This window comes from Mycteria americana, chromosome 11 (genome assembly GCF_035582795.1).
Source record: "Mycteria americana isolate JAX WOST 10 ecotype Jacksonville Zoo and Gardens chromosome 11, USCA_MyAme_1.0, whole genome shotgun sequence".
NCBI lineage: Eukaryota > Metazoa > Chordata > Aves > Ciconiiformes > Ciconiidae > Mycteria > Mycteria americana.
Genome location: NC_134375.1, coordinates 16,022,600 through 16,048,357, shown reverse-complemented (window position 1 = coordinate 16,048,357; position 25,758 = coordinate 16,022,600). Strand labels below are relative to the sequence as shown.

Below are 25,758 nucleotides of genomic sequence, written 5' to 3'. Positions count from 1 at the left end.
TGCTGCTCCCCTCCTTGCCCGGCTCAGACCCAGGGGAGTTCAGGTCCTTTTGTTTCTCCCTCCTCTACCTCCTCGCAGTTTATGACAAGAACATTTTCACTACCCTCATTGTTGGCTCTGTCCCAATGGGGTTTCCACACACTTCACTGGATTTATAATTGTGTTCACAGAGGTCTTTTGAGCCTCAGGCTTGGGAATGACTTTCTACCCGTTTTACCCACCTGCAGCCTTTACACTTACTCATTCCTCCTTCCTCCTTACCCCTCTCATTCCCTCTGTGCATCTCCCTCCTCACCTCCACAAAATGCTTTTATCAGCTGCACTACTGTAAATTGCTCAATTCCACCAACACAGAAGCTACTAAAACTTCAGACGTGGGCTCACCAAGGCTGGCTCAGTCATTTTATTCCAGCTCTAGTTTCTTCTAGAAAGGTTACCCCAACCCCAACCCCAACCCCAACCCCAACCCCAACCAAGACCCATCTACCTGCTTCAAGGTACTGCCACACCAGATGAGCAGCTCACACAGCCATCCCTTCCACCACAGCCCTTATCTGCAGGAAAAACGAGTCATGACAAGTTTAAGCTGCAGGCTTTTGCTAAGCCAGCTGACCAGCTGAAATGAGTTGGAGAGCACTCACGCAGTCTGTAGATGGAAGGAGCAGCTCCCGTTCAGAGCAAGTCAGTAGCTTCAGTAGCTGCAGGCTTAGCACCCTCACACCCATGCTGTGAGATGAGGAACGGGAACACAAGAAGGATGATGAGAATTCATGAATGAGTAATAGAGAGCCAAGCTACTTTGGCTGTTTCAGGGCCAAAACCAGAACAGTGTTCAGTAGCAGTTCTTTTATTTCAGACAAAAAGCCCAGTCCATGAGAAACATGTGTTCAGAGGAGTAGAAGAAAGAGCTCAACTTCAAGGCAAACACTGCAAATTGAAACAATTATTCAATGTTTAAATCAAAGAAAATTATCCCCTCACATTTTACCCTTCTGAGCAGATAAAAAGCTCTCAAGGAGAACGTTTCCTTCAATTTCTCTCCTGCTTAAAAAAAAAATAAAATATTAAGAGACATTCTAAACCCCGAGTTCTCATTAATGGTAGAACCGGAAAGATTAACAGCAAAAATTAAACAATTTCATTATTAAATTGCTTTTAAAAATGTATTGCCTTAATATTTATAATTGTACTCTTAAGATTAATAATCCTGATTTGCCACCTCCCCATCACAAACCATTTCTCACAATTACCCAACTTCCACAGAACTTCACAAAGAAAAAATTGAAAATACATCTTGAAAACTTCTGAAGTAAAAAGGAAAGACACCATGTGCATCCATAAATTATTTATTTCAAATCCAGCTCTCAGTATACATTGTACATGAAACACAGGCAATCCTGTAAGCATTCAGGATTGGCAACGTTCATTAAGTCCCAAAACTAAATTCATCACACTGATGGCAATGTGCCAATTAAACACAGACTCTAAACTTAAGTAAACTGGAGAAACCAAAAAAAAAAAAAAAGTCAGAAGTAGCAAGGAACTTTGGCCGTTTCACCACAGGGCTGTGGCCGTTCCTATAGTCTGTTAGGAAAACATAATCCAGAGCTATACCCTGCCTAAAGAACAAGCAGCGCAAAAGTTTCATGGATTCCCTCAAATTCCAGTTTTGAGGCAGACCGAGAAGGCCCAGACCCTCTTTAAGAAAGTCACAAGCCAGATCTTTGCTGTTGCCCAAATTATCTCTCAGTATTTATTGGCAAAATCCCATTAATCCAACCGAACCTCTTTCTGCTGCCAAGATAATTTTGTGACTTTTTGTAAAGCTAATCATCCAAAACAGTATTTTCATCCCAGTAATATTAAGCCATAAAGGCTGAAGAATATGTTGGCCATCAACTGTCAACGCTGCACTCAATTTGCTGAAACTGGTGAATGTTGGCAGGATATTTTGCCCTTGGATTAAGTCCCCACAGCCTCTCCTCCATGCATTCAGGCATATGTTCAACCACTTGTTTCAGTGAGTCCTAACATAGCTTGAAAGAGAAGCTCCTCATTGCCTGCTTCTGTACAGATTCAAGCACATGCCTGCATTCACACACTGGCTTCAAAAGCATCATCTGCAGCGCAGAAGTTAAACATATACAAATGTTTTCCACAAACCAGTCTTAAAATGCCTGGCAACAAAGCCATCAGTGCAAGATGATAGCATTATTGCTGAATGACTCCCAGACAAATAAATCTGAATATCAGTTTGGACCTCAGACCATCAGGTTGCCATGGCAGGGAAAAGCAGAGACACGTGACTATGCAATTAATAGTATTTAAAACATTTGCCTGTAAAACCTGGCAAACTATGACCAAAAGTTTTACAGGTTTTTTTATTAAAAAGCTTTTATTAAAAAAATTATCAAGTATCTGTGCACAGTTCATAGTTAAATGTCTTCTTTATTTTGAGTTGGTCTGAGCTCATTCAAACTCAGACACTTTACTGACTTAAGCTTTATACATTTCTTTTTTCTTTAAGAATCCCACAAGGTAAAACCCCCCCACACACACAAATACAGGAAATTGTATTTCTCAAGGGCTTTTTTCTTTTTTTCATGTCAAGTAGTGCAATTTCGCTTCCATGGTTCTTTAAACAGTTTTATCCATCAGTAAAACAATACACTACGCTAAGAATTGCACCATATACCTTAATATATCTTGTGTATCAGCTATATCTAGCTTTTCCTATGCACTGCTTAAGGTCGTGAGAGATCTATATGAAAATTATGCTTACAGTAACTCATCTTTACCAGTATAGGCAGGTCAGTAAATGTACCTACACTCTGTGAAATTGCCTATGACTGCTGGAGAATGGAAGTCAATAATATCTACAATTATACCAGTGAAATGTTTACATTTACTGTAACTGTCTTGCTTTTGCGTACAAATGTATGCTCTGCTTCAAGCCACTGAGACTATGTGATTATACTGCAAGTCTATCATGGGAATACATTCTCAAAAAAATCCATAATTTAACATAGAACTCTGTTTTTTATCTCACTGAACTTGATTCTTCCACACATCCTTCTGGCCCTACTTAACACAACAGAACTACTCCCTTTTTTTTCCCCCCACGAGCACCAACAAGTCAGGCCCGGAGGGAATTTTATAAAGAACTCAGCTTTGGCTTAGTATTTCCTTCACTGAAAACAGTGAACTATGCTACTGGCTTTGGAAGGATTTTCAAAAGTTTTCTAGATTGACTCTTCGACATTTTGAGAAAACAAGAATATTAACAGATTAGGCTTTTAATGACTCCAAGAATGAGGTTCCTCATTACTTCATTTCCTTTCAGCTTCAGCTGAAAGACACCCTATACATCTTATCATTTGTCGTAAAAAACTAGAAGTCCATTCCCTTCAGCATCCTCAAAAAGACTCAAGATTTATTCCAATTTGCTCAGGTTTTCCATTGCAGAGTGCTGTTTTATGTGAAAAAGTAGGAAACACCCAGACTACCTGAATTTTGAAGTAGTCACTTAGGAAAAGATTTACCTGCTTTGAGATAGAAGACTGACTAAACCTACTGAGCAGACCTGTTATATTTTAGCATTTAAAACTGCAGGGAGAAGAGTCAAAGTTTGTATTTAAATGCAAAAACATAAGACTCTGCTCTCTAACTTGAAAATGTTTCTAAAATTGAAATAGAAGTCTGCAGTATCTGTTGAATCAAACAACAAAAGTTAAAGCTTGTTTAACCACTTCATTCTTACAACCACTATTTTACAAAGGAAGATCTTCAAAACTAGAAGCAATACAGGGACAAGCACAGCAGTGACACAGACGGTGACGGAAAGGAACTAACCAGCCATCCTGGAACCACTGCATCATGTAACTCAACTGCAAATGACATACTGGGCAGTGTCTTACAATAGGAAGGCAATTCCTATTCAGATTTTTACTTACAGGTACAGGACTATAGTATAAAAGCATCCACCTTCTTAGAAAGGGGAACGGAGGAGCTCCGATAGGCCTATTTCATTCCCAGAGAGACTATACTGAGAAACCAAGCTGTAACACTCTCCATCCGCTAGCATTTCCTCACATAATAGTAGGCATAAATTATTACAAGATTAGTATGTACCCCAGAAAATCCTACATGAAATGGATGGACATATCTTTATACAAAGACAAGTATTTCAGAATTTGGAATGCAAAAATACAGTGCAAAAACCAAAAAGTTATGAAAAATGGTTTTTACATATCAAAAACTCCCATAATTAAAGAGGGGGATTATAAAGATAAGGTATGGTGCTAAGAAGTGGTTGGACAAGTCAATAACGGGTTATTTCCCTCGTAGAGGTTTACGTGTTTCACACCAGCATTTTGCTTTATGTTGTTATAATTTTTTAATAATGCTCCGTAAAAATATAGTATTTCAGTCAGAAGTCTCATTTAGAATTCATCATGTTTTACCCTAAATGGCCACTTGGAATGCTGTGAAACATGATTTGCAGCCAGAAGCACCAAGTACATAAATTCTTCCACATCAAAGGAATAGTTTGTAAATTTTGGATGTTCTCCCAGCGTTGGGTGGTGTCCCTAGAAAAATGAAATAACACCTTTTAGAAAGGGAAAAAATTCAGTATGTCTTCCATTCAAAAAGCAAGAAAAAAAAAATTGAGCATCTGCCATTTTAATTTATTATTTCTGATCCACTGATCTGCTCTGAGGCAAAAGAGTCAGCAAAGTAACTGCATAACAGCAATGCTATGGATGGCTTAGATTAATGGCCAATTAATTTCATTTCTCTTCTTCCCTCAGCCATTCATAATCAAATGATTTCTTACTCACAACAGGCAAGCTAATTTGCTCTAAAGAATGAAAACTTTATTTCAAGTATCAGAACATAGATAGGTAAGACAAGTTAACCTTTAAATGCTTCAAGTTCTAGCACCCACCCTTTCAGCAGTGGCCATCATTACCTGATCTTGAGGGAATACTTTATTCCTATTTCGCCAAGTGATGTAGTGAATGCCTCTCAGCCTTGCCAGATCCAGGTAACAACGTTCATCTTCACAATTGTATCTAGGGGCAGGCAGAAAAATCATATTTACCTACAGAGATTGTGCTGAAGTTTACCAGGGTGAAACAGGAAGAAAAAAACTTCAGGCCAAAATGTTTGTTGTCCAGTTCTAAGGCTCTGAAACCATGGAAAAATTCTACTCCACTGAAAACAACAATAAGGGCTACCATCTGTTCTTAAGATGTGGCCTAGGAGGCAGTCTGAGGCACATCTGCATGTCAGGCATGCCCCTGTTCAGCTGCAGCAGCTCTTGGGCATGGGTTTCTGAACTTATCTGGCGACTGGACAAAATGCTCTCAAGCCAAGATTATGCTGCAAAGCACCAGGCTCCACAGCCTTCCCACAGCAGAGGCTTTAAGCAGAATTTCCCAGGATGGAGAATTCAGTGCTCTTCTAAGAAGCATGCAGCATTTTTGTTTAGCTCTATAGATCTGGAGTGTCTATCAACAACCATACTTTGCAACAAAATTTCGCCACAAAAATGATCAGAGGGATGGAACACCTCTCCTATGAAGAAAGGCTGAGAGTTGGGGTTGTTCAGCCTGGAGAAGAGAAGGCTCTGGGGAGACCTTACTGCAGCCTTTCAGTACTTACAGCGGGCTTATAAGAAAAATGGGGACAGACATTTTAGTAAGGCCTGTTGCAATAGGACAAGGGGTAATGATTTTAAAGTAAAAGAGGGTAGATTCAGACTAGATATAAGGAAGAAATTTTTTACATTGAGGGTGGTGAGGCACTGGCACAGGTTGCCCAGAGAGGTGGTAGATGCCCCATCCCTGGAAACATTGAAGGCCAGGTTGGATGAGGCTTTGAGCAACCTGATCTAGTGGAAGATGTCCCTGCTCATTGCAGGGGGGGTTGGACTAGATGACCTGTAAAGGGTTGGACTAGATGACCTTTGGACCTTCTAGTCCAAACTATTCTATGATTCTATGAATATATGTTTAAAAGGAAGCTACTAGATAAATTTAGGTAAAACAGAATGACATTCTGCTAAGCTTGGCCAGCAAGCTGGTGCTCATGTCCTGAGCATAGAAAGGAGTACCTAAATAAGCTTCAGGGGGATCTTTAACACCCTGGACAGGCATCTTATGTAATCAATTCACCTGGATCACCAAAATACCATTTTGGTGTCTCATTCTCACCAGATGGAATCTGACCAGTGAGGCTTTCTCTTTTTTTGTCATTTTCCCCAAGCAATCGTTGACCAGGCTGCATTTCCTTTATACCACAGCATCTTAAGAAATCACAGGCTAAACCTGTATGATACAGTTACACGATATTTTATAAAGAAAGCTTCCTCACTTTCAATTCCCAGAAGAGACTGACAAAAATGAAGTCTAGACAAGGACACAAGACAAACATTCATAGTCAAATACTAGCAAGGGAAAGTGCTTCCTTAACACATACAAACAGACATCAGCAGTTGTGGTGTAAGAGGGGAAAGAGAGAGAAACAGACTTACAGTTCAAAAACAACAGCCCAGTCTGGTAGAAAGAGCAAATGGGTAAGTCCAGCTCCATGCATTCCAATGAATATATCAGAGTTGTGGGTAATTCTCAATTGCTCTGAAAATTCAAGTTCCCTGCAGACAACACAACAAAAATGGTGATCTGGCATGCCTATCCATCTCAGCAAGAATTAGTTACATGTAGAAAGCGCAAAATTAACTTAAGGGAATACTGAGAGAGAGAATTGATTTTTCAAAGAACAATACTAAGAATCACAAATGCTGCAGCCAGCAATAACTCAGCATGGAATTAAAAGAAATGCAGACAGGTTTCAAAACTTCACGAGTCTGTTCCAAAAATTTGATTTTTTCTTTTTTTTACAAGTTAAAGTTTTTGTAAGTTCGGGGTTTTTTTACTTGCCTTTAAAAAAATTGCATCACCTCCTTTAAAAAAAAAAAAACAAACCAACAACAACAAAAAAAACCATAAAGGACCTAAACTGTTTTTAATGTAAAGTAGAAGTATACAATTCCCACCTAAAGGTGCAGATATCCAACCTGAACTTATGCGTAGGGCATCAAACAGAAATAAGGAGACCAGGCTTTTTTCAGCTTCTGGAACTGTCACTCTCTCCCATCCTTAGACTGTAAGCTCTAAATAAAGTATTCTCTTTAAATAACCAGGTGTTCCCTGAGCACACAAGGAAAGAATGGGCTAAAGATACTTAATTGTAATAGAAGACAGACAACTGGAAAGGGAAACTACAACAGGCTTCATTTGTGTATGAACAATTCACTCATTAAAAAGGAAGAGAGTAACATCCTCTCTGACCCTTTGGAAGAGAGTAGAAAGAAACTGGCTTAAACTGCAACAAGAAAGTTTAAACTGCTTAAACTGCTGTAAGGGCAGACATCAGGGAAACGCTTCTAACTATGATGACAGTGATGCTGCAGAATAGCTGTGGAAATCTGTAATGCTGAATGGTACCACAAACTGTTTCAACACACACAGGAATTGTGGAAGTACCACTTGGTCATGCTTTCAAGTGGGATGGTCTAGATGCCCCCTCAAGGGTACCTACCCTCTTTTCTATTATTAGACTGCTCAAGTGCTTTCATTGACAGGGGAATCGGAAGCAATTCGACCTCCTCACACTGTCTCTGCTTTGATCAAAACACTGATCTCTCACTGCTGCTTCAGTTTCTCACTCTTCCTGCATGATCCATGACAGCATCATTGAGTAGATGCGAGCTGCTGCCATTTGGCACAGGCATACACCACTTAGGAACTTTTTCTTCAAGCCATTTCTTACTGGCACAGTGCTTACTACATCTGGGCACCACAAATTGACCTCAAGTGGTGTCTTCAGGGGCCACCAGAGCAGCAAATAAGCCGAGTTATTACTAAACTAAGGGTCATATAAAATAGGACACTAGCATCATACAAGAGAACTGTTGACCCACAGTTACTGCAAAGCATTAGCAAATTCAAAAGGGTGATGGGAACACAGCTGTTTTTGGGAGAGGGAAGGAAACAAAGAAAAGTGATTTCAAAACTCACTCATCATATAGTAGCTTTAACCTGAGCCTACTAACTCTAAGAGATTCATTCCTAAGTAGTGCATCATAGGATGGGAGTGCTTAACTAGCTCAACCACCAGTCCCTCAGTAACATTCTTCTTTCCTTACCAGTTCTTGGATTTTGCAAAGGTTAGACATTGCGGTATATGTAGTTTTGCCTGCAAACAGTTTTCAACAGCCATAGGCAGCATGAGATCACACTAGTTTCTTCTACCAACTTACGTACTTGTATTTGTAGTCTACCACTTTGACCTCCAACGTCGATACTGTTTTCAAAGCATTCACAAGCTAAGGAGGAAAAGAAAAAGACAATGATTTGGTGTTCTCCTTCAGTTAATTCCTCCCCTGCACTGCTGATAATTTTACACACTCCTCCTCCCCACCAGGGAATTACAATGAGTGAGACAGAACGTACTGTCACTGCCATATAAAGGAGCAGTTCCCTTCCTTTTGTGCCTTCCCACCTAAGATACATATGTTATTCCTGGCAGAGCAACCCCTGGAGAGGAGACTCAGATCTCCTGCACTCTCACAGAGGCTACTGGTGCCTTTTTACATGCTCCAGGACCCAATCCTAAACCACTCAAACTAGTAGGCGTTTTGCCAGGAATACTGGGAAGATGTGGTTGGATTTCCAAAAGATACTCCAATACCGAAAGAAGCAAATTGGTAGTTAGAAGGGTTTTCAAAAACACCTTACTAGGTCAGACTCCTACTCACATAAGAAGTGAAACCAGGTTAGAGCCTGGGCTTCTAACCTAAAGGGGCTTTTTCTAAGTCTCCAATCCATAGCCAGCAGAACAGGGAGAAAGAGCCAAGTATTTTCTTTTACAGAAGTGTAGTAAAGATAAGAATAACTTCTCCCTTTTTGTCATGTGCTCATTACCAGAAAACATACTACATGTAGCAGTGTAGGCATGCACTGTGGACAGCCTAGCTGATAAGGCACAAAACTAGCCATCTGCACTCTATTCTGCCACTGAGCTATTGCATCAAACAAGCCTCAGTTTCTACCTCCATAAGGTGGGGATGATAATGCCAAATCATTTCTGTCAGGCACTAACAGCTAAGAATGAAGACAGGTATGAAAACATTAGATACTATCATTTTACCAGCAGAGAAGCTATACCATAAGTCCACTAAGTTGCGTGATTCGAAAATGTGAATCAATATGAAAATCCATTAAGTTTTGAATGCACATACTCAAATACAATAGCTTATGCATTTTAATCTGCAAGCATAACAAAGGTTTTTGCTAGAGCCTTCAGCACTGGGGGTGCTAGAAATAAAAGAGATAATCTGAAAGCAAAATAATTTAATGTTAGCAGAAGCTCTGCAGTGTCTGTTAAAAGTATTTTCTTTTAGTATTACATCTGTAGTCTTCCACTGGATATTTAAAAAGAGCAGCAAGGTTCAGTGTCTGGTGTACAGAAATAGAGACAGGCTAGAAGACATATTAGAAGAAATTAATATTAGCACTGAACGTATTTTTCCAAGATTTGTCAGCAGATAGATGTCTTGGCTGTATCGGGGATGGGGATCAATAATTCAATGAGCAAAATTTAACTTCTGATAAATTTGTTTTAAAAATAAAAAGGACCACACCTCATTCTGGTTTAATATTTTCCGGTAATCTGTACTGCGTGCAAGTATTGTGACTCGAATTTTCCCATCCTAAAAAGAAAGAAGCAGCAGTGTATTAGCTATGAGGCAGACCTCTCAAAAAAAACCCAAACACTTCCATATTTACTTTTGCCAGTTATTTGAGCAACTAAATATGTTCCCTCCCCATGTGACAGATGATGTAACCACCTTAAAATTCACATCATATTTTCCAACAGATTAAAAGTGTCAAAAACTTTGTGAAAGTCTGACTATTAACAAAGAATAAAACATTTTCTGAAAGATTTATTTTATTCAGTACAAAAGAGCCTTTGTATGACACATTATACAGCAGTTCTTGAAAGCAGGAAAGGAGCTTTCAGGATGGCTTGTGCACAAGATCCTTGGAAAAAAAATATTTTACTTCTATAACAGTTCCTCCTTTTACCTCTTTAAACTAATTGGACTCACAGGGGTAAGTGTTCCAAGTGAAATAAAGAGATTTAACTGCATGACTCCCATTAGTGTCGGCAGGAGAAGCGTAACTAAATGCCTGTGCAGTGCTTTGAATGTGTGCCCCTCAGCGATAATATGTAGGCTACTCTCTAGCAAATACTTCAAGAAGTCCAGAACTGCTGTATCCAACAATGCAGCCATTGCAACAATTTGCAAAAACTACCAGTGTGTACAACAGAGAAGCCCAGGGCTAGGCAGAGAGTACTGGGCAGGGATCGGAAGGACCGGATTCAATCATTTCCTCCTCTGATCCGAGGTCAGCAGTAACTATGAGGATCGATAAAGAGTAAGCTCACTGCATTGCTCTGTGGGATCCTCTCTGCTGGACCCAAGGACAGCACCTTGTCAGCATGCTCCAAAAGAGACCATGTACCATGTATCTTGCTTAACTAGGAAGGACACAAAGGCCTTGAGCACAGAGAATGGAGACAAGGAAGAGATCCTAGGGTTGGAAGAAGGATGTTCTAAAGTATGTCCTATGGAAATAGGACGAGGGCAACTTTCACAAACATACACAAATGTTTGCTGAAGACCTTTATAGAACAGGCCGACTTATTGGAAAAAAATCCCGAGCATCACAGGAAAGGACAAAAAGTACACTGTATGCCCTTATTCCCCACTGGGTCCAGCTTGCTAATGCCATTTCTCTGGTAAGAGCCATCAGCTCCATATTACAATTTTATTATTCAGTTATCATACCTTGGGTCCTTCTTGTGTGATATTTAATCTGTGTAACACATGCTGAGAAAATGCTCTAAATAGCCCTGTACCATGACAGCCAGAGATCTGCAATTAAAAAAAGCAATTGTTAATACAAAAACTTATTTTGCTCAGAAAACCTCTCTTTGTGATCAGTCTTTTGCCATTCTTGTAGAACAGAAGCCTAGTATCATGCACTGCGCTAAACATGTCACTAGTCACTGCAACACAAGTGGCACTTTCATTTAGAAAGAAATATAACTCTCTCTACAGTGTTACAGCCTGAATGTATGAGGACCGGGAACCACCGGGAAAGTCTGTCCGTGTACAAGGTCTTGTGCTCTGCAAAAATACCATTAAGTTCACAGTGCCCACCCATTAAAGAGGAGTAATATGCATCTCATGAACTGCGACATAGGAGATTGCATACAACCAGTTACTATCAACATGCTAAAGAAACTTCAAAATCCTAATCTTTAGGGAAGAGCATTTCATTTGGAGTTGCATAGACTTTCAATGCAGTACATTTCATGATAGCTCAGCTAGATATTTAAGAGATTCATTAGCTCAGATTTTATACTGTCACACACATCTAGTTAACACAGTGGATGGATAAAAAGAGCTCACCAATGGTGTGTTATAAAACAAGCCGTATCGCATTCGAGGCAGTAATGAGAAGACTGCTTCTTTAAAGCATACCTGCAAAGGAAGATCACAAGAAGTTACACTGCACTGTTACCTTCCGCTGGCACATTCCATGCTCATTCAGTGGGATCACTGCTTATAATGAGCTAGCAATTACATGCTCCTGTCAAGAACATCCTCACTTCCTTGACTGTGCAAATGAATAGAACAAAGACAATCCTGATCCCAAAAGAGCTCTCACTTAGGATGCTACAGATGCAAGTGTGGGAAAAGGTTAAAAAAAAAAAAAAAACCACCCCCAAAACAGAACAAACATGAACTAAATAGAAGAAAACCAGTTAGAGAGTAGAGAGTTTAAGACAGGCTTTAAGGGATTTAAGAGACTAAAATGAGCTCTGAATGAATGGGCACATTTTTTGGTGAGCGTAAAAATTTTTTTAATGATAAGCAGCAGGTATACTAACAGCTGCAGGGGAAGATAAACACCTCAGTAGGAATCAGAAGACTTAGAAAGACAGTACCATTTGAAAACCCTTAACTTCAGTAGTGGGTCCTGCAGAAGTGAAACCAATACATAAATATCACCTCTCAGAAGACACAAAAGTTAGCTCCATCTATATAAAGTATAGACATGCCACAGAATTAGGTTACAGCTCTGTCTCTTGTTTGTAAGGTAGAAGACTCATATTACACAAATTAAACATGCATGGAAAGTATTAATGCTTTCCTCTGAAACACCCACAAGTGGCTTGAGAAGCTGTCATATTTGCTACCTAGTGACTATGAATTAAAACAAAATATAAAATTCCATACCCTTTTAGAGTCAAAGGTTTTCAAGTGTATTATTTCATAGTCAGTAAATGCCTTCCACGTCTCACTGAACAGGTCACCATAGCCATATGAGCTCTAAGAGGAAAGGAAAAAACACAAGGGCATAATGATTACATAAATGCATATAAAAACTCTCTTCTTGATTTACAAGTTCTATATACGAGTTTTAACATACAGTTAATACGCGCATCACCACTGTGGGACCTAAAACAGCCTAGCGCAGAACACAGACATTACAGAACACCAAACCCTGAGTTTACAATGGCAGTTAACTCAAATTACCTGTCAGGTAGTTAATTTTTAATAAAACAGTTCTATAAATTAGCAATCTAGACAGGTTCTTTAGGAGCAGATTAGAATTTCTGAGTTAGGAGCAAGGAGTACCTACTACTTTCCCCAGAGACAACAGAACGCAAGTTAAATGTGAAGTAACAGAAACATAGGGATGGTAGAAGGCATGAACTTTGACTCCTGAGACTAAAAAACCACCTGGGAATTCAAGTGCAACAGTAACATTTGAAGTGAAAAGTCACAACAAGCCTGTCTCACATTTGCCTCTGTTTTAGGATGGTCACTTGCATCACAAATTGAAGGCAATGATCTGATTTGATGGAACAGACACCCAGGAAACCATGTTTTGCATTACTTCCACAAGCTACCAAGTTACTCTACAGGGCAGCATAAAACTTCCCCCTTTGCAGCAATGCTCTGTGGAACCTTTTAAGAACCATCTACTCCCTACAACATTGGCCTAGCAGCAGGGGCTCTTGCCTTCAAATTTGTAACATTTCCTACACATCTGAGGGATGTGTAGTACACCATTGCTTGCTCTTTGAATGCAATTAAATATGACCTTAGTAGCCCTGGTACAGATTCTTGCTTAAAGCTTCCTTTCCACTCTGGAGCTGGTTCAGGCTGCTTGGAAAGTTACGTGGAAATATTCTCAACAAGAAATTTGAGAATAAGACTAGTGGACATCTAGTGAAATGTAAAAGATTCTAAAGGGTGACAGATTCCCTTCAGTTGAAGAGGTGCTTCCTTCCCCTTCTTCTGCCATTAAGTTTTAATGAATTTTACAATTCATACTACTTACTGGTCATCTGTATTACAAGAACTGCTCTTCCAGATTAGAAGTAGAGGACTGATCTTCAAAGCTGTAAGTACTACTTTCTAACCCTATCTCTCTCCTTAAAAGTGCTTTATAAACATTGCTTTCCTGCATTTGCAAAGACAGTCTGCAAATCAACACCCAGTGGATTTCCTACTCATTTTCTGCTTTGTTTAACCTACATCTAAGGGCATTACTGTTTAATAAGAACAGTGCACTGATTCTACAGTAGCTAGAAAGTATGGCCAAATCTAATTACATCAAGAAAAAAAATTTAAAAAAGAGAACGAATAATAAGCTCAAGTCCATCTTTCAATCAGCATAGACAGTTCAGCAGCAGTTAGTTGGTGCCATCACCTGGCTGTACATGGTAATGAACTGAAGCAGACTGAGCACTTAAGACATTTAAAATGATAGTACTGTGACAGTAGTTACTTTGAATGGTACATTTGAAAGAGTTACTTGATTCAATAATGTAATATAAGAAAAAGAGTTGCTTTTCAAAGTAATTTACAGTGCTGTCTGATGCATCTGATCTTTTCAGAAAGTCATCAGAGCTGGATTAACAGGTCCCTGTATAACATCTAGAGAGCTTGCTTATCTGGCAGGTGCATTTATTTTAGCTTTCAAAATATAAGAGAACTAGAAAAAAGGGTCTCTTCCAGCCAAAGAGGTTTCTCAATAAATAGCAAGCAGGGGATATTTGCAGTTCTCTACTGAATATTAGTTGTCCCAGTAGACTCAGAAAGAAAATCCTGTATTTTATGAGAACAAGACAGGTGTGGGACAGTATCATAGTCAAGGACTGCGTTACTTCTGGACCTGCTTATACATGTTATCTGGCATGTTACAAATTGCCTGGTTTTTTGTTGTTTAGTTTAACACTCTCCTACACAACTTAAATACCAGCCAGTAAGATTAATACTACTCTTAAACACAGTCATGGTTTCAACTCAGCAGTACAGCAGAAATAGCCCCACTTAAAATCTTGTTTTATATGTCATCGTGGCATTCTAAGAGGGGATTAAGAGAAGTCACTGCAAGAAGGCTATTTAAAGGAATTAAGTATTAGACCTTGTTTTGATATATATAAGGATTTCATTTAGTTGTTTTCTTTATTACAGGCTGCACATTACTGATTTAGAAAGATGCAAGGCTGCATTTCTTTTTAAATATAGAAGAAACAGTTTTATCTACTTCAATATTCTCAGAGAAAAAAAAAGTCTACAGAAAACAGCATGAAATGTTCAAATGCCACATCTTAGAAATACAGACCGTTACTTTTGAGGTCACACCAGAAAAAAGGCATAATTAATGTACTAGCAAAAGATGAGCTACAGAGTAGTGTTCAAACAGCACACGGTTTATTGTAGAAAATCTGTTACCTGACTATTGTTCATGCACCTGTATTAACAAGATCCAAAAACTTATCAGTTCCACATGGCTAAGCCCACAAGAAAGCTAAGGATTGGCTACTGAAAGCTTCAGAATCTCTATAAAGCAGAAATACAACCCATTACAAACAGGTTAAAAGCACAGCAGACTTACAGTGTCCCACATGACTATGTTGACATCAGTACTGAAGGAATTATTAATATGCTGTGTAATATAAAGATTGACGAAATCACAGAAGTGATGGTACATATTAACACCTGAGAAAGAAAGAATTGTTAGCAAAATACTACATTACTCACTCCACTTTTTATTGGTTCATGCATTTTTCCTTAGTAGTACCCTGCATTTTATATTAGTTTTCCCCTGCTTCTGACTGAATGCTTCTTATACACCCTAAAAAAGCAAACTTTTAAAGGGAAGGAATCAAGGTAAGAAATCTGAAGTAAAACGTGTTTTTAAAAAGTTCAGAGAAATTAGAAGAGCAGCCAAAAGACAGCATAAGAAAGAGATCAGTTTCATGTGCTATTTCTCATTACAGTCTGCAGCTGCTTTCTGCAGTATATGAAAGCAACTACTGCTTTAACAATAGCTAGTTAGACATAAAGGAAACATTAAAAACAGGCCTTCGGCACTGATCTTAGTTCTGCTTTATTAGGGTTAAGGGAAGCTCTGTCTGCAGGACTACAAGACAGAACATGTACTTGCACATGAGCCAAAGCCCAAGTAATTCCTCAGATTTCTTCTCAGAGCATTCTTGTTCATTCTTGGTTTCTTAAACTAATACCATAAAATCACGGCGCATAAAAAACAATCATGAAACAAAGGAGGTAATGTAGTCCAGTTTCCTTGCTACTGGAGATCAGATCCCAGTTTTGGAACCATGTCCACACAGCCCGTTTCTAAGCTTCTGACCAAAAAGAGCTGCCATGATAGGAACTAGCTGCCGGGCTTCCTATACTGCTCAAACAGCAATTTTCCCCCACCTCCCCTAAAACAAAGGAGCTGGACAAAATCACCTCCTGAGCCACAGCTAGACCACCCTGCTTAAAGATACAAATTGATAGCACAGCAACTCTTCCACAGTAACTGCTCAGGGACCCGCAATGACTTTGCTTAAAATATAAGATACTGGCCTGCAGGGGAATAGGGGCAGTCCAGTTGACCGTTACAGTATGTCACAGGGTCAGAACACAGTAGACAACTCTCCAGTTTAAACCATAGCTTATTCCACAGCAGCTTGTTTGTATGTCTAAAACCTGAACACTCCCTTTCATTAACATTTGTCTGCAAAATATGCTGCATGAACAAAAAGGTTGATGAACTTTAAAAAGTGTCAGATACCACTGGCCGATTCCTAAAGATGCTTGGGTGCTGCCCCTCTCATGAATTTTGGTATAGTGTTGCACAGCATTCACCAGAACTCTCTGTAATGAGATAGCCAATTCCTTCCTGTAGTGGCTTTTCACCTAAATTTGGAACTGTACGATTAGAAAGGGTTGTGTTTAGTTTTGTGTGTTTTGGCTTTTCTGGGGTGGGTGAGGGGAAGCATTTTAATCAGCTAGCAAAACTTATTCCCTTGAACTTTGTCTTTGAATACCGCTTCCCCTTCCATGTCATTCAATACACAGAGAACCCTCAATTACTGAACATATACTACAAGACACATATACCCATACCATGTGTTTCATGGTATGAAAACTGTCATCCAGAAACACAGCCAAAATCACACAAAGTCAAAGACTCTGTCAGGAGTCAATAACTATGCAAAATAAGTGGTGGGAAATGTTTTCTGATGTATTTATTTATTATCTGTGGCAAAACGTAAGGATTTAAATCTAAGTTTCCAAGTTCATCAATGGAACTACAAAAAAAAGGAATTTAAAAGTCACATAATTTTTCAAAAATAAAAATATATTACAAGTGAACTTGACAATCACAAAGGCATAATGTAGATGGGCAAGTTGGATATGCTGTCTTTTTACTGTAGTACTGTAGGATAAAAAAACTAAACTAAAGATACCAATTACCTGCATCTAATTTCATGAAGTATGTTGGCTTTTCAATAACAACATCACACTTCTCATCTTCTAGGGGCCTGAAGTTTAATGCAGTAAATGTCTGGAGTTCTGCAAACCTACGAAGATTCAATCACACAGAACATGCTTTGTCATTAACACACTTAAACAAAGGTACTTCATACATCTAAGATTTAGTAACTGTTCATCCATTCTATTTGATTTAACAAGACTGCTGAAAACTGATAGAGTCTGACAATTAAAATGATTTGAAATTGTAATGGAAGGTTCTTCAGGTTATGAGCTTCAAGAGGTTAAACACCGCCTTTGATCTCAGGAGTGAACAGCATCTTTGATCTACAAATCAAGGCAGCAGAGGTGTAATGAAGAGCCTTAGAGCCTAGATCTGTGGGTCTATCCCACTTGATGTGCATTGCCAAAGACACTTCAGCAAGATCTTCATGCTTTGGTCCGAATAATGAATGTAGATGCAATATTTATTATTCCTGGATCTAAACAAGGATGAGCAGTTGAGATGACAACAGCCAGTAGAGAAGAAAAGTCTTTTCCTCCTCTGGAGCTATTCTTAACTGAAATTGACCATCAATGCAAAATGAGGAAAAGAAAATGAAAACATGAGAAAAGCATAAAAACAAATTCTTATATGGACCTTAATGGCTCCAATTCCTTCATGTTTTACCAATTAACTGGCAATGCAGCTTTGAAGTGCTAACATGCAACCCGTGATACTTAATCAGCTACTACAAAGCACCCTCTGCACTTCCTACTTGGTCTGTAGTCTGTTGCCCATTTCACATTCCAAACACAGGCTCCTTGGGAACACCGTATGAATATATATCCAGATCAGTCATTGCATTAGCCCCAACATCACCAAGAACTGTGTGAACTAAGACACAAGTGCAAACTACAAGGCATTTCACAACAAAACAATTGCCTCCTCCTATAGGCAGATCAGGCATACAACCAGCATCTTGTCCAGAAAATACCTGAAGGTTAGAACTTCAAATTACAAGACATTTTCAGATCTTTTGCTGCTGTAAATTAAGCAGGACACATAGCATAGTTCAGAACATTCTGCATAGATGTAATTACCAGAGGTATCTTATATGAACTCTCAGATTGACCTTAGAAAGGAGCAACTATTTCCTCAGTATGAAATCCCCCTACACACAGCTGCTAGTGCCAATGATGAAAATAAAGAATTAATAAGTGAACTTGGAAGCAGCCTTGACAACTGATTCTTACCAAGACTGCAGAGGGCTCTTGCGTTGACCTTCAGCCAAAAATGCTTGAATGTCGAGGGTGCAATGACCTCCAATTTCTCCCTTCTGGAAAAAGTCTTCTTTGAATCTAACGGAAATTAGTAAAAGTCTATCAGCTTTTGTGCAACAGTGCTACAGGTGCTCTGCAATCTCAATTACATACTCATGCCAGTGCTAGTTAATCTTAATTCAGCAAGGTACTTCATACATACTTAAAACCCGAGTATTTTCTTCAGCATAAATCAAGTATCTCCCACAATTCCCCCCCCAATAAAGACAGTGGTGTCCTTGGAGTTCTACACACCAATTTAGAAAACAGCACAAATCCACCCAGAACGTTATTAGGAATAATTTTCACAAACCCAAATGAGTAATTTAATTACATTTTGCTACATGATTACTTACAGGAGCATCATTAGTTGGGTTGGTTGGTTGTTTTTAATTTCTCACTGAAATTCACCTCAGATTTCACAACCCAGCTAGTAACCCAAGAATTTTATACAACACACAGAGTGAGGTGCAAGAACAGGTTTCACGAAAACAAATTGCCAACTAAAAGCATTGTCTAAATTAGCTTTTAGGATAGGCCGAGAAGATGACAAAACCCATTTTGAAGGGTATCAGCATCACAGTCATGAACCAGCTCTTTTCAAGTCAGGTGCCCAAGCCACTGACTTCAAAGATAAGGCAGAAGGAAAAATGAGTGATGCCAGCATCAGTGGTATGGTTTTTTTACCCAGCTTTCCAATATGTAGCATTTTAATTTGGGATGTGGGAGACCCAGGGTCAGATCTCTCTTCAGTCTCAGTATCTAAAAATGCAATTCCCGGTTCTGGTATAAAGGCACCCAGCATAGGAAAGGTCTTCTCGGTGCCTCATACAAACACAATTCTACTTTGCACATCACCTGATCAAGAAAGGATGTGACTGAAGACACAGAAAGTCTTCCTCTCTTCCATCAGAAGGGAGGATTTCAATCACCCATCATCATTCCATAAAACTGAGAGCTTAGGTTTTTAAATAACCTGTACTGCTGACAGCAGCAGCAGACAGCAATCAAGAGGTGTAGATCTCAACAGGACTTCAGCAACAAGTATCTGATCAGCAGTAAAGCCCATGGCAACAAGCACACTAGCTTTGTTAAACAAATTCTGAAGTCCTTTTCCCTGCCATCCCTTGGTTTTACTATAACATAAGCAAATCAGAGACCTGTTGTGGTTTCTCTTTACAGTTCGTAAATCAATGTACAAGTTTGTTGCTCTGCAATGCTGAAGGTACTGAGAACAGGTCAGAGATGAATCTCCCTGTTAAGAAAAGAACACGTAGGATTTTATCAATAACAAAAATTATGTTTAAAAGTAAGTGAAAAGTATAATGTCTATCAGAAATACCTACTGTTGCTGCAGGCTTACAATGGGTTTTCATTTCATTGAGCCTCTCTCGAATGTAACCAAAGTCAGCTTGTTTCCAGAATATCTGTTGAGCTGTCTCAATGTCACTTGCCCTGATGTACAAAGGAGAAAGGAAAAAAAAAAATCAAGGCCCGTTGCTCAGTTCTAGTAATAACTTTAACAGATAACATTTTTTCCACTGAAAGTGGAACAGAAGAGCCAGCCAGTTACTTTATTGACATTTAAGATGCAAAACAGGAAGCAACTTATCAGCTGCATGTAAGTAAAAACATCAATGACAACTTAAAGCTATTCTCCCGTAAAAGGGTATACTTTTTTTTTAAAACATTTTTCCTCTGTTTTTAAAGCTAAGAAAGGAAATCCAGAGTTATTTTAGGAATCTGAATTCAAGGCTAAATCAGAATAATGAAAACATTGTGGCAGGAAGCATTTCAAACACTATTTTCTTCCTTTAAAAGTTAAATTTTTAAAATCATGTTGAAAGACGTACGTTATCTATAAATACACATGTATATATACATATCTCCACAAAGAATCATCCCTTAAACTCTAAATATCACAGTAATGTTAACTTCACAGTTAATATGAAAATGAGCACTATACTCTTTTTTTAATATACTGTACTTTATACATTTAAAATGAAACTTACCATCCAGTTTCAACATAATCACACACTGGGTAACTGAACCTGTAATCTGATTTGCAAGATTTCTCATAACCCCAGCAGGACCTTAGTTTCTTCAAGTATTTCTGTAACACAGAATAACTGAATCAGGTTACACGACACCAAAATGGGAAATCACTTAAGTTAGTTTTTAGCTTATAAACTACCTCTTGCTAATAAATCTTGCATTAAAGGCTTTTGATTTGGTCTGTTTTCAAACAGAGTTTCAGAAGAACATTCAGGTTCTTTATGCACAACAGATTCTCCAAAGAAGACACACATGTACAGCAACATTATCCTTGTCTTTAATGTCTGTTCCAGGACAACCACTTTTCCTGACCCAGTGAGTAGGATTCCAAAATTTTAACATCACTGACAGATACAGTTAACAAAGCTAAGCTCACACAAAGCACAGTGCTCCAAGCTCCAGGCTGAGTGTACCACTACTCCCCAGGCAAATCTAGAAACATCGGCTTCTGCAGTGCTGTAGAAAGCCAGAGAAGGGGGAGCACAGCTCCAACCCCCAGCTCTACAAAGCAGCTCCAGCCTGAGAGACACTAGAACTGCTCCTGAGCCACACGCACCCCGGATCCTCAGGTTCACTGTCGCTGCTTCAGGTGAATGAGTTATATGCAATCACAGGGTAAGATTAAATCAGCATTTCATTGATTTGCCTATACTCTTGGCACTTCCGCAAAAGTACTACAGCATGCTAAAAACTCACAGGCCTAGAAATTACTAACTGTACTTAGTTCAAACACCTTTCACATGCACAAGAGTCATTCAGATTAAGATCATCATTTCAGCTCTGTAACAATTAAAAGAGGGAGGATAAAAGTCTTGCAAAACAGTACGTTAAAAATCCAGTCTTGTGACAGCATCAGATTCAGGAAGAGTCCCATACAACTATTTCAAAAGCAATTCCAATTCCCAGTGGAACCGACTAATTGGCAAGGAGACCAATTCATCACCATCTTTAACTGCTACGACTTGAAGAACAAGCCACCCCAACATTACATTTGAACAAACAAACCAAAAAAAGCAAACCTACTTTATATGGGCAATGAGAGTCCTGCTTACATATGCCAGCAATGTGCTGATTATTGTGCAGAAAGTACGGAATATGCTCATCTGGCAAGTTGATAGCTTTGTAGCTATATAATGGCTCTTCCGGAATGTTTTTGAATTCAGTAAGATTTTCAGCTTGGGAATTCGCCAGAATTTCTTGCAGTAGCAATCCAAATGCAAGCAACATGAACATGGCAACCTATGAGTTCTGTACTTATAAAAAAAAAAAAAAGACACTTAACATATCTGCAGCATAGCATATTTCAAACATACAAGACAATATTCAGCCAAAGTCAGTCTATACTCAAAGAATTTGTACTTATATTTCTGGGGTGGTTTCTTTTTCCTATGAAAAGTAAAACTTTCACTAAGAGACTAGACTGTACAACCTCAGGATTATCTTTGAATCATTAGTCATTGAGGGTTATTACGCACTACCAACTCACAGACAAACCAAAATGGGTGTGTTTACTTTAGCTAAATCCCAAGGGATCCTGAGAGTTCAAATGTGGAAACTAAGTATAGAGCATAATATCCAGTCAGAAGAAAGAAAATGTAGAAGTATTGGGGTGGGGGGGGGTGGGGGGGTGAGGGGTGAGAATAGGAGGAATTTTAGTTTAAAAATAAGTATAGAAATAATGCATTCTCCACTTTGGAAGAAACTAATCATTAGCTGAAGGAAAACTGCAGTCACAAATAAATGGTCAAACTTAAGTCTGTTTCAGGATGCTAGTTTTTAGTAGTTAACATCATGTTAAACTTTGAATACTGAGTTATATACTTAAAATTAACTACAGGCCCACACATATCTATATACTCTAAAGCAGGGTGGATACCTTTCTAGTAATACAACCTTCTCATCAAACACCCCTGCTTTGAACCATTAAACTTCCTGAGGAAAAAAAAAGGATGGCCTGTATCTAAAAAACCTATTTTGGCATTATAATTTGCCAAAATTTGCATGCTTGCTTGCAACTGAAGCCTTTAGCAATATTCCTGCAATACAAGTAGTTTTACCTGTTTGGTTTGAGGAGAACTGCTTCAGATTTCCCAAGTACACAAACCTAGTGGTGAGGGGGAGGAAAGCCGAGTTAAATACGTCCTGCAAAAGGAGGCTTCCTCAGAACACAGCCCTGCTTCTTCAGAAACGTTCACAGCAATGACAGCAACCTCCCAACAGCCCGGCAGCGTTTCTGACCCGTCTGGGTACTCAGATCCCTGCAAGAAAGCGCTTTCCTTTCCGTATGGCACGCACTCCGGGGCGTGAGGGGGATCTCGGGAGGATCACACCGCACCCCATCCCCAGCTCAAACCCAACACTGCGCTGCTGTGTCTGGCTCCCCAAAACGGCGTTGCCCCTTACCCGTCCCCGGAGCCCCGGCTGAGGATCAGTCACTTGGGGAAGGCGCCCGACACCCAGTGCCAGGCCCATGCTAGTGCCCAGTCCATACTGGACCCGGAGCTGGACCCAGCCTCTGGCCCACGCTTGCCCCACGCTGGCCCAGCCCGCGCTGGACCCAGCCCCTAGCCTGTGCCAGACCCAGCGCAGAGCCGGTGCCAGGCCCACAGCGAGCCCCATGAGGCGCCGCTGCCCCATCCTGCCCCGCCCGAGCCACCCCCCGGCGGCGCTCACCTCACCTCACCTCGCCTCTCCTCAGCTCAGCTCAGACCCTTCGGCCCCGGGGAGCGCCGCGGCCCATGGGACCGGCCGCTCCTCCCGTTAGGCGCTCGCCGACGGCCTTAATCCTCATGCCGCCGCGGCAGCTGGCGGCTGTCCGGGGGGAAGCGAGCACGGCCCGGCCCCACCAGGCTCCGCGGGCGAAAGGCGGCCGCCGTGAGAGGGCTGCGCCCGCCTCCCGCCCTCAGGGTGGCACCGCCGCCGCGCCCCTCCTTCACACCCGCGGGGAGCGGAGCGGGACGGGCGGCACCGCCACACCCCGTCCCGTCTCCCGCAGCGGGGAGTAACCGCGGCCTGAGGGCTGCCGCCGCCGCGGCCCGCCCCACCTGGAGGCGGCGGGAGCGCCGAGCCGCCGGCGAAGGAGGGAGGAGCCCGGCCGGGCCGCGCCGGCGGCGCCACTCGCCGGAAACCGGGCGGGGGGCGCGGGTCGGCCTCCGCTGCCGCTTCTCAGCGCCCCGGCCCGGCGGCCGTCAGGTAGAGCCGTGGCGGTGCCCGCCAGCGTCGCTTGGGCCGTGGCGGAGGACGCTGCGGCCGCCCGGGGCCGGGCCGTGCGGCACCTGCGCGGGGGCGGCCCCCCCGCCCTGGCACGGCCCGCAGGCCCGTCAAGGGAGAGCGGTGCGGTAGCGGGGCTAGCGGCGCGTCTTCCTTCTGCCGCCGGAAACAAAGCGCTGCCGCTGTATCGCACCGGGAACGGCGTTCTCAGGCTGCGGAGGAAAAAGGCCTTTTCCTGCCGCCGCTCAGCAGGAAGCGCAGCCTCCTGGCACCCCATTGTTTGAGGCGTCTCCCTGCTCTCCTCCCCCCCGGGAGCCTCGGCCGGCCCGGCTTTCACACGGCGAGCGAGAGCCCCGGCAGGGAGGAGCGGTGCCTTCGGAAACTTTCATATTCGCAAGCCAGAGGTCAGTCAATCGCCCGCCTCGCTGGAGACGCCTGTCAGGCACCCGGCATCGCTGCCGCGCTGCCTTTACCGGCAACCCACCATGTCGTTCACAGTTTGACTCAATTCCCGCTGTGAGAAGAGCCGCAGGGGTCGTAGGCACTAACTCAAGTACTTCGAATCCTTCCACCACAGGAGAGAGCTCTTCTCCCCTCGTTTACCGGTGGGAAATGAGGTGCAGACGCCGGTGACAAACGCCCGGCCCGGCAGAGATGCGCTGACCCCCTTACGGACACCGCCGAATCGCAAAGCCGTTCTACTCGAAGAAAAGAAATTCGTCTAAATTTCACATTATCTTTAATCCCATTACTGCAGTGCATTATAAATAAACCAGCCTCTTGTACCTAAATACCCATGACATCACAAGATTTTAACTGGCATTTGTAATTCTAAATTCAAACTACATTTGATATATTCTAACTTTAGCAATATTTTCCTTTCCTACCCCTAGGTTCATACACACCCACCCTCCACAAAACTATTTTTGTCTTCGAGAAAAGAGAACCAGAGCACACTCTTAGCACAAAATTTTATTTTACCCTGACCCATGCTTTTTACAGTTTATACACATTTTACAACTAGAAACCAAGGGTTCAAATTTCACCGTGCGATAGCCCATTTCGTTTCATATTCAGGACCATTATAGCCCTTAGTAGAACATAAGTACATAACTTGCAACAAACTTGTAGCAGGACAAAAAAAATCAATAGTACTAACCCTCTCTCTCATGTATGGATGCCTAGGATCTTGAACATCATCTCCTGTCTTGATAAAGGATGCAACGCAACACCCAGAGAAGCAAGTACCAGCGTAGCCTGTCCCCCTCCAAACCCACCTACGCTAGCGGAGGCCTTTCCGTTACCTTCCATAGACGAAGAAATAAGCCCCCTCAGTATACTCTGAGTAAGCCTTTAAATAGCATTTCTTCATACTTGCATATGCAGTGAAAATGTGGCATATAAATTAGTTGCTTTTAGAAGGAATATTCTAAAATAATAAATTTAAACAGAAGTGGACATTAGTATTCTTGACCTAAGCCCTTTCATTTTGCATGTTACTTTTCTAGGCAATCTCAGTAAAAGCAATGAGCTAAAGGTGTCCCAGCAGGCATTAATCGTAACATTTCTTCAAAATAAGCGTACAAGATTTGTATCGAAGATGACCAAACCAGAATACTTTAAAGTCTATGTTACCTTCCAACAGCCACTTTGTTTTCTAAGGCTTTGATGATTAAGACACAGTAGGCCATCTGATTCTCATGTGATAGTACAGGTTGCACTAAATGGGAATAAAGAATCCTAAAATAGTCAGTACAAATATTTACATCTACTTTTGTAAAATTTAAAAATCTAACACTCTGACGATGCTTTTACACCTAAAACAGTTAATGCTGACTGCGTGTTAAAATTCCCCATTTACCTAAGCTCTTCCTGAAAACCCAAGATAGCCTGAGACACACTCAAAACTGCACCTGTGTCAGCCCCTAAGGCATATCTACTCACACAGTACACAGGAAATGTTACCTTCAAAAGCAATGGCAGCAATAGCTCCGCATAAAAGTTCAAAAGATTTTTTTTTTAATGAGGGCTACATTTGTCTACCAAGACTGTAAAAAAAGGGGAAAATCAGCAATTTATTGATTCACTGCAGTAGATAAAAGCTGAATAGAATTTCTGATCTTTGACTATCATAAAAAGTTGTTTTCTTTTTTTAAGAAAAGGCTGAACTAACATTTGCACATCATAATTCTAACAGCAAATCAGTAAGTTCCAACAAGTGCTTTTATATGGGGGGGTGGGCTGGT

The 25,758-nt window shown here is 40.9% G+C and overlaps 1 protein-coding gene across 6 annotated transcripts; it reads right to left on the bottom strand.

Annotated features, from left to right (window-relative positions):
- Nucleotides 1-1,330: 1,330 nt before the first annotated feature.
- Nucleotides 1,331-23,675, bottom strand: EOGT (EGF domain specific O-linked N-acetylglucosamine transferase). Of its 6 annotated transcripts, none has more exons than XM_075514554.1 (17): nt 22,981-23,675; nt 22,360-22,406; nt 21,326-21,555; nt 20,260-20,360; nt 19,594-19,702; nt 19,408-19,502; nt 18,182-18,286; nt 16,928-17,034; nt 15,054-15,157; nt 12,380-12,472; nt 11,549-11,620; nt 10,922-11,008; nt 9,710-9,778; nt 8,331-8,392; nt 6,539-6,658; nt 4,973-5,075; nt 1,331-4,589 (listed from the first exon to the last, which is right to left on the bottom strand). In XM_075514554.1, the coding sequence occupies exons 3-17, from the start codon at nt 21,533-21,535 to the stop codon at nt 4,443-4,445; spliced, it is 1,584 nt and encodes a 527-aa protein (XP_075370669.1). In that variant the 5' UTR covers nt 21,536-21,555; nt 22,360-22,406; nt 22,981-23,675; the 3' UTR covers nt 1,331-4,442. The 6 variants fall into 6 exon arrangements, with proteins under 6 accessions (XP_075370669.1, XP_075370668.1, XP_075370670.1 ...); XM_075514553.1 differs by having other exon boundaries at nt 22,986-23,675; XM_075514555.1 differs by having other exon boundaries at nt 22,991-23,675.
- Nucleotides 23,676-25,758: the final 2,083 nt, after the last annotated feature.

What these genes read in the sequence shown, in the direction of transcription:
- EOGT (XM_075514554.1), bottom strand. Translation starts at nt 21,535, where the DNA reads ATGTTCATGTTGCTTGCATTTGGATTGCTACTGCAAGAAATTCTGGCG. An exon ending in ATTGTAAGCCTGCAGCAACA is followed by an intron (nt 19,503 to 19,593) that starts GTAGGTATTTCT and finishes TTTTCTTAACAG; the next exon opens with GGAGATTCATCTCTGACCTG. An exon ending in AAGTATTCCCTCAAGATCAG is followed by an intron (nt 4,590 to 4,972) that starts GTAATGATGGCC and finishes TCATTTTTCTAG; the next exon opens with GGACACCACCCAACGCTGGG.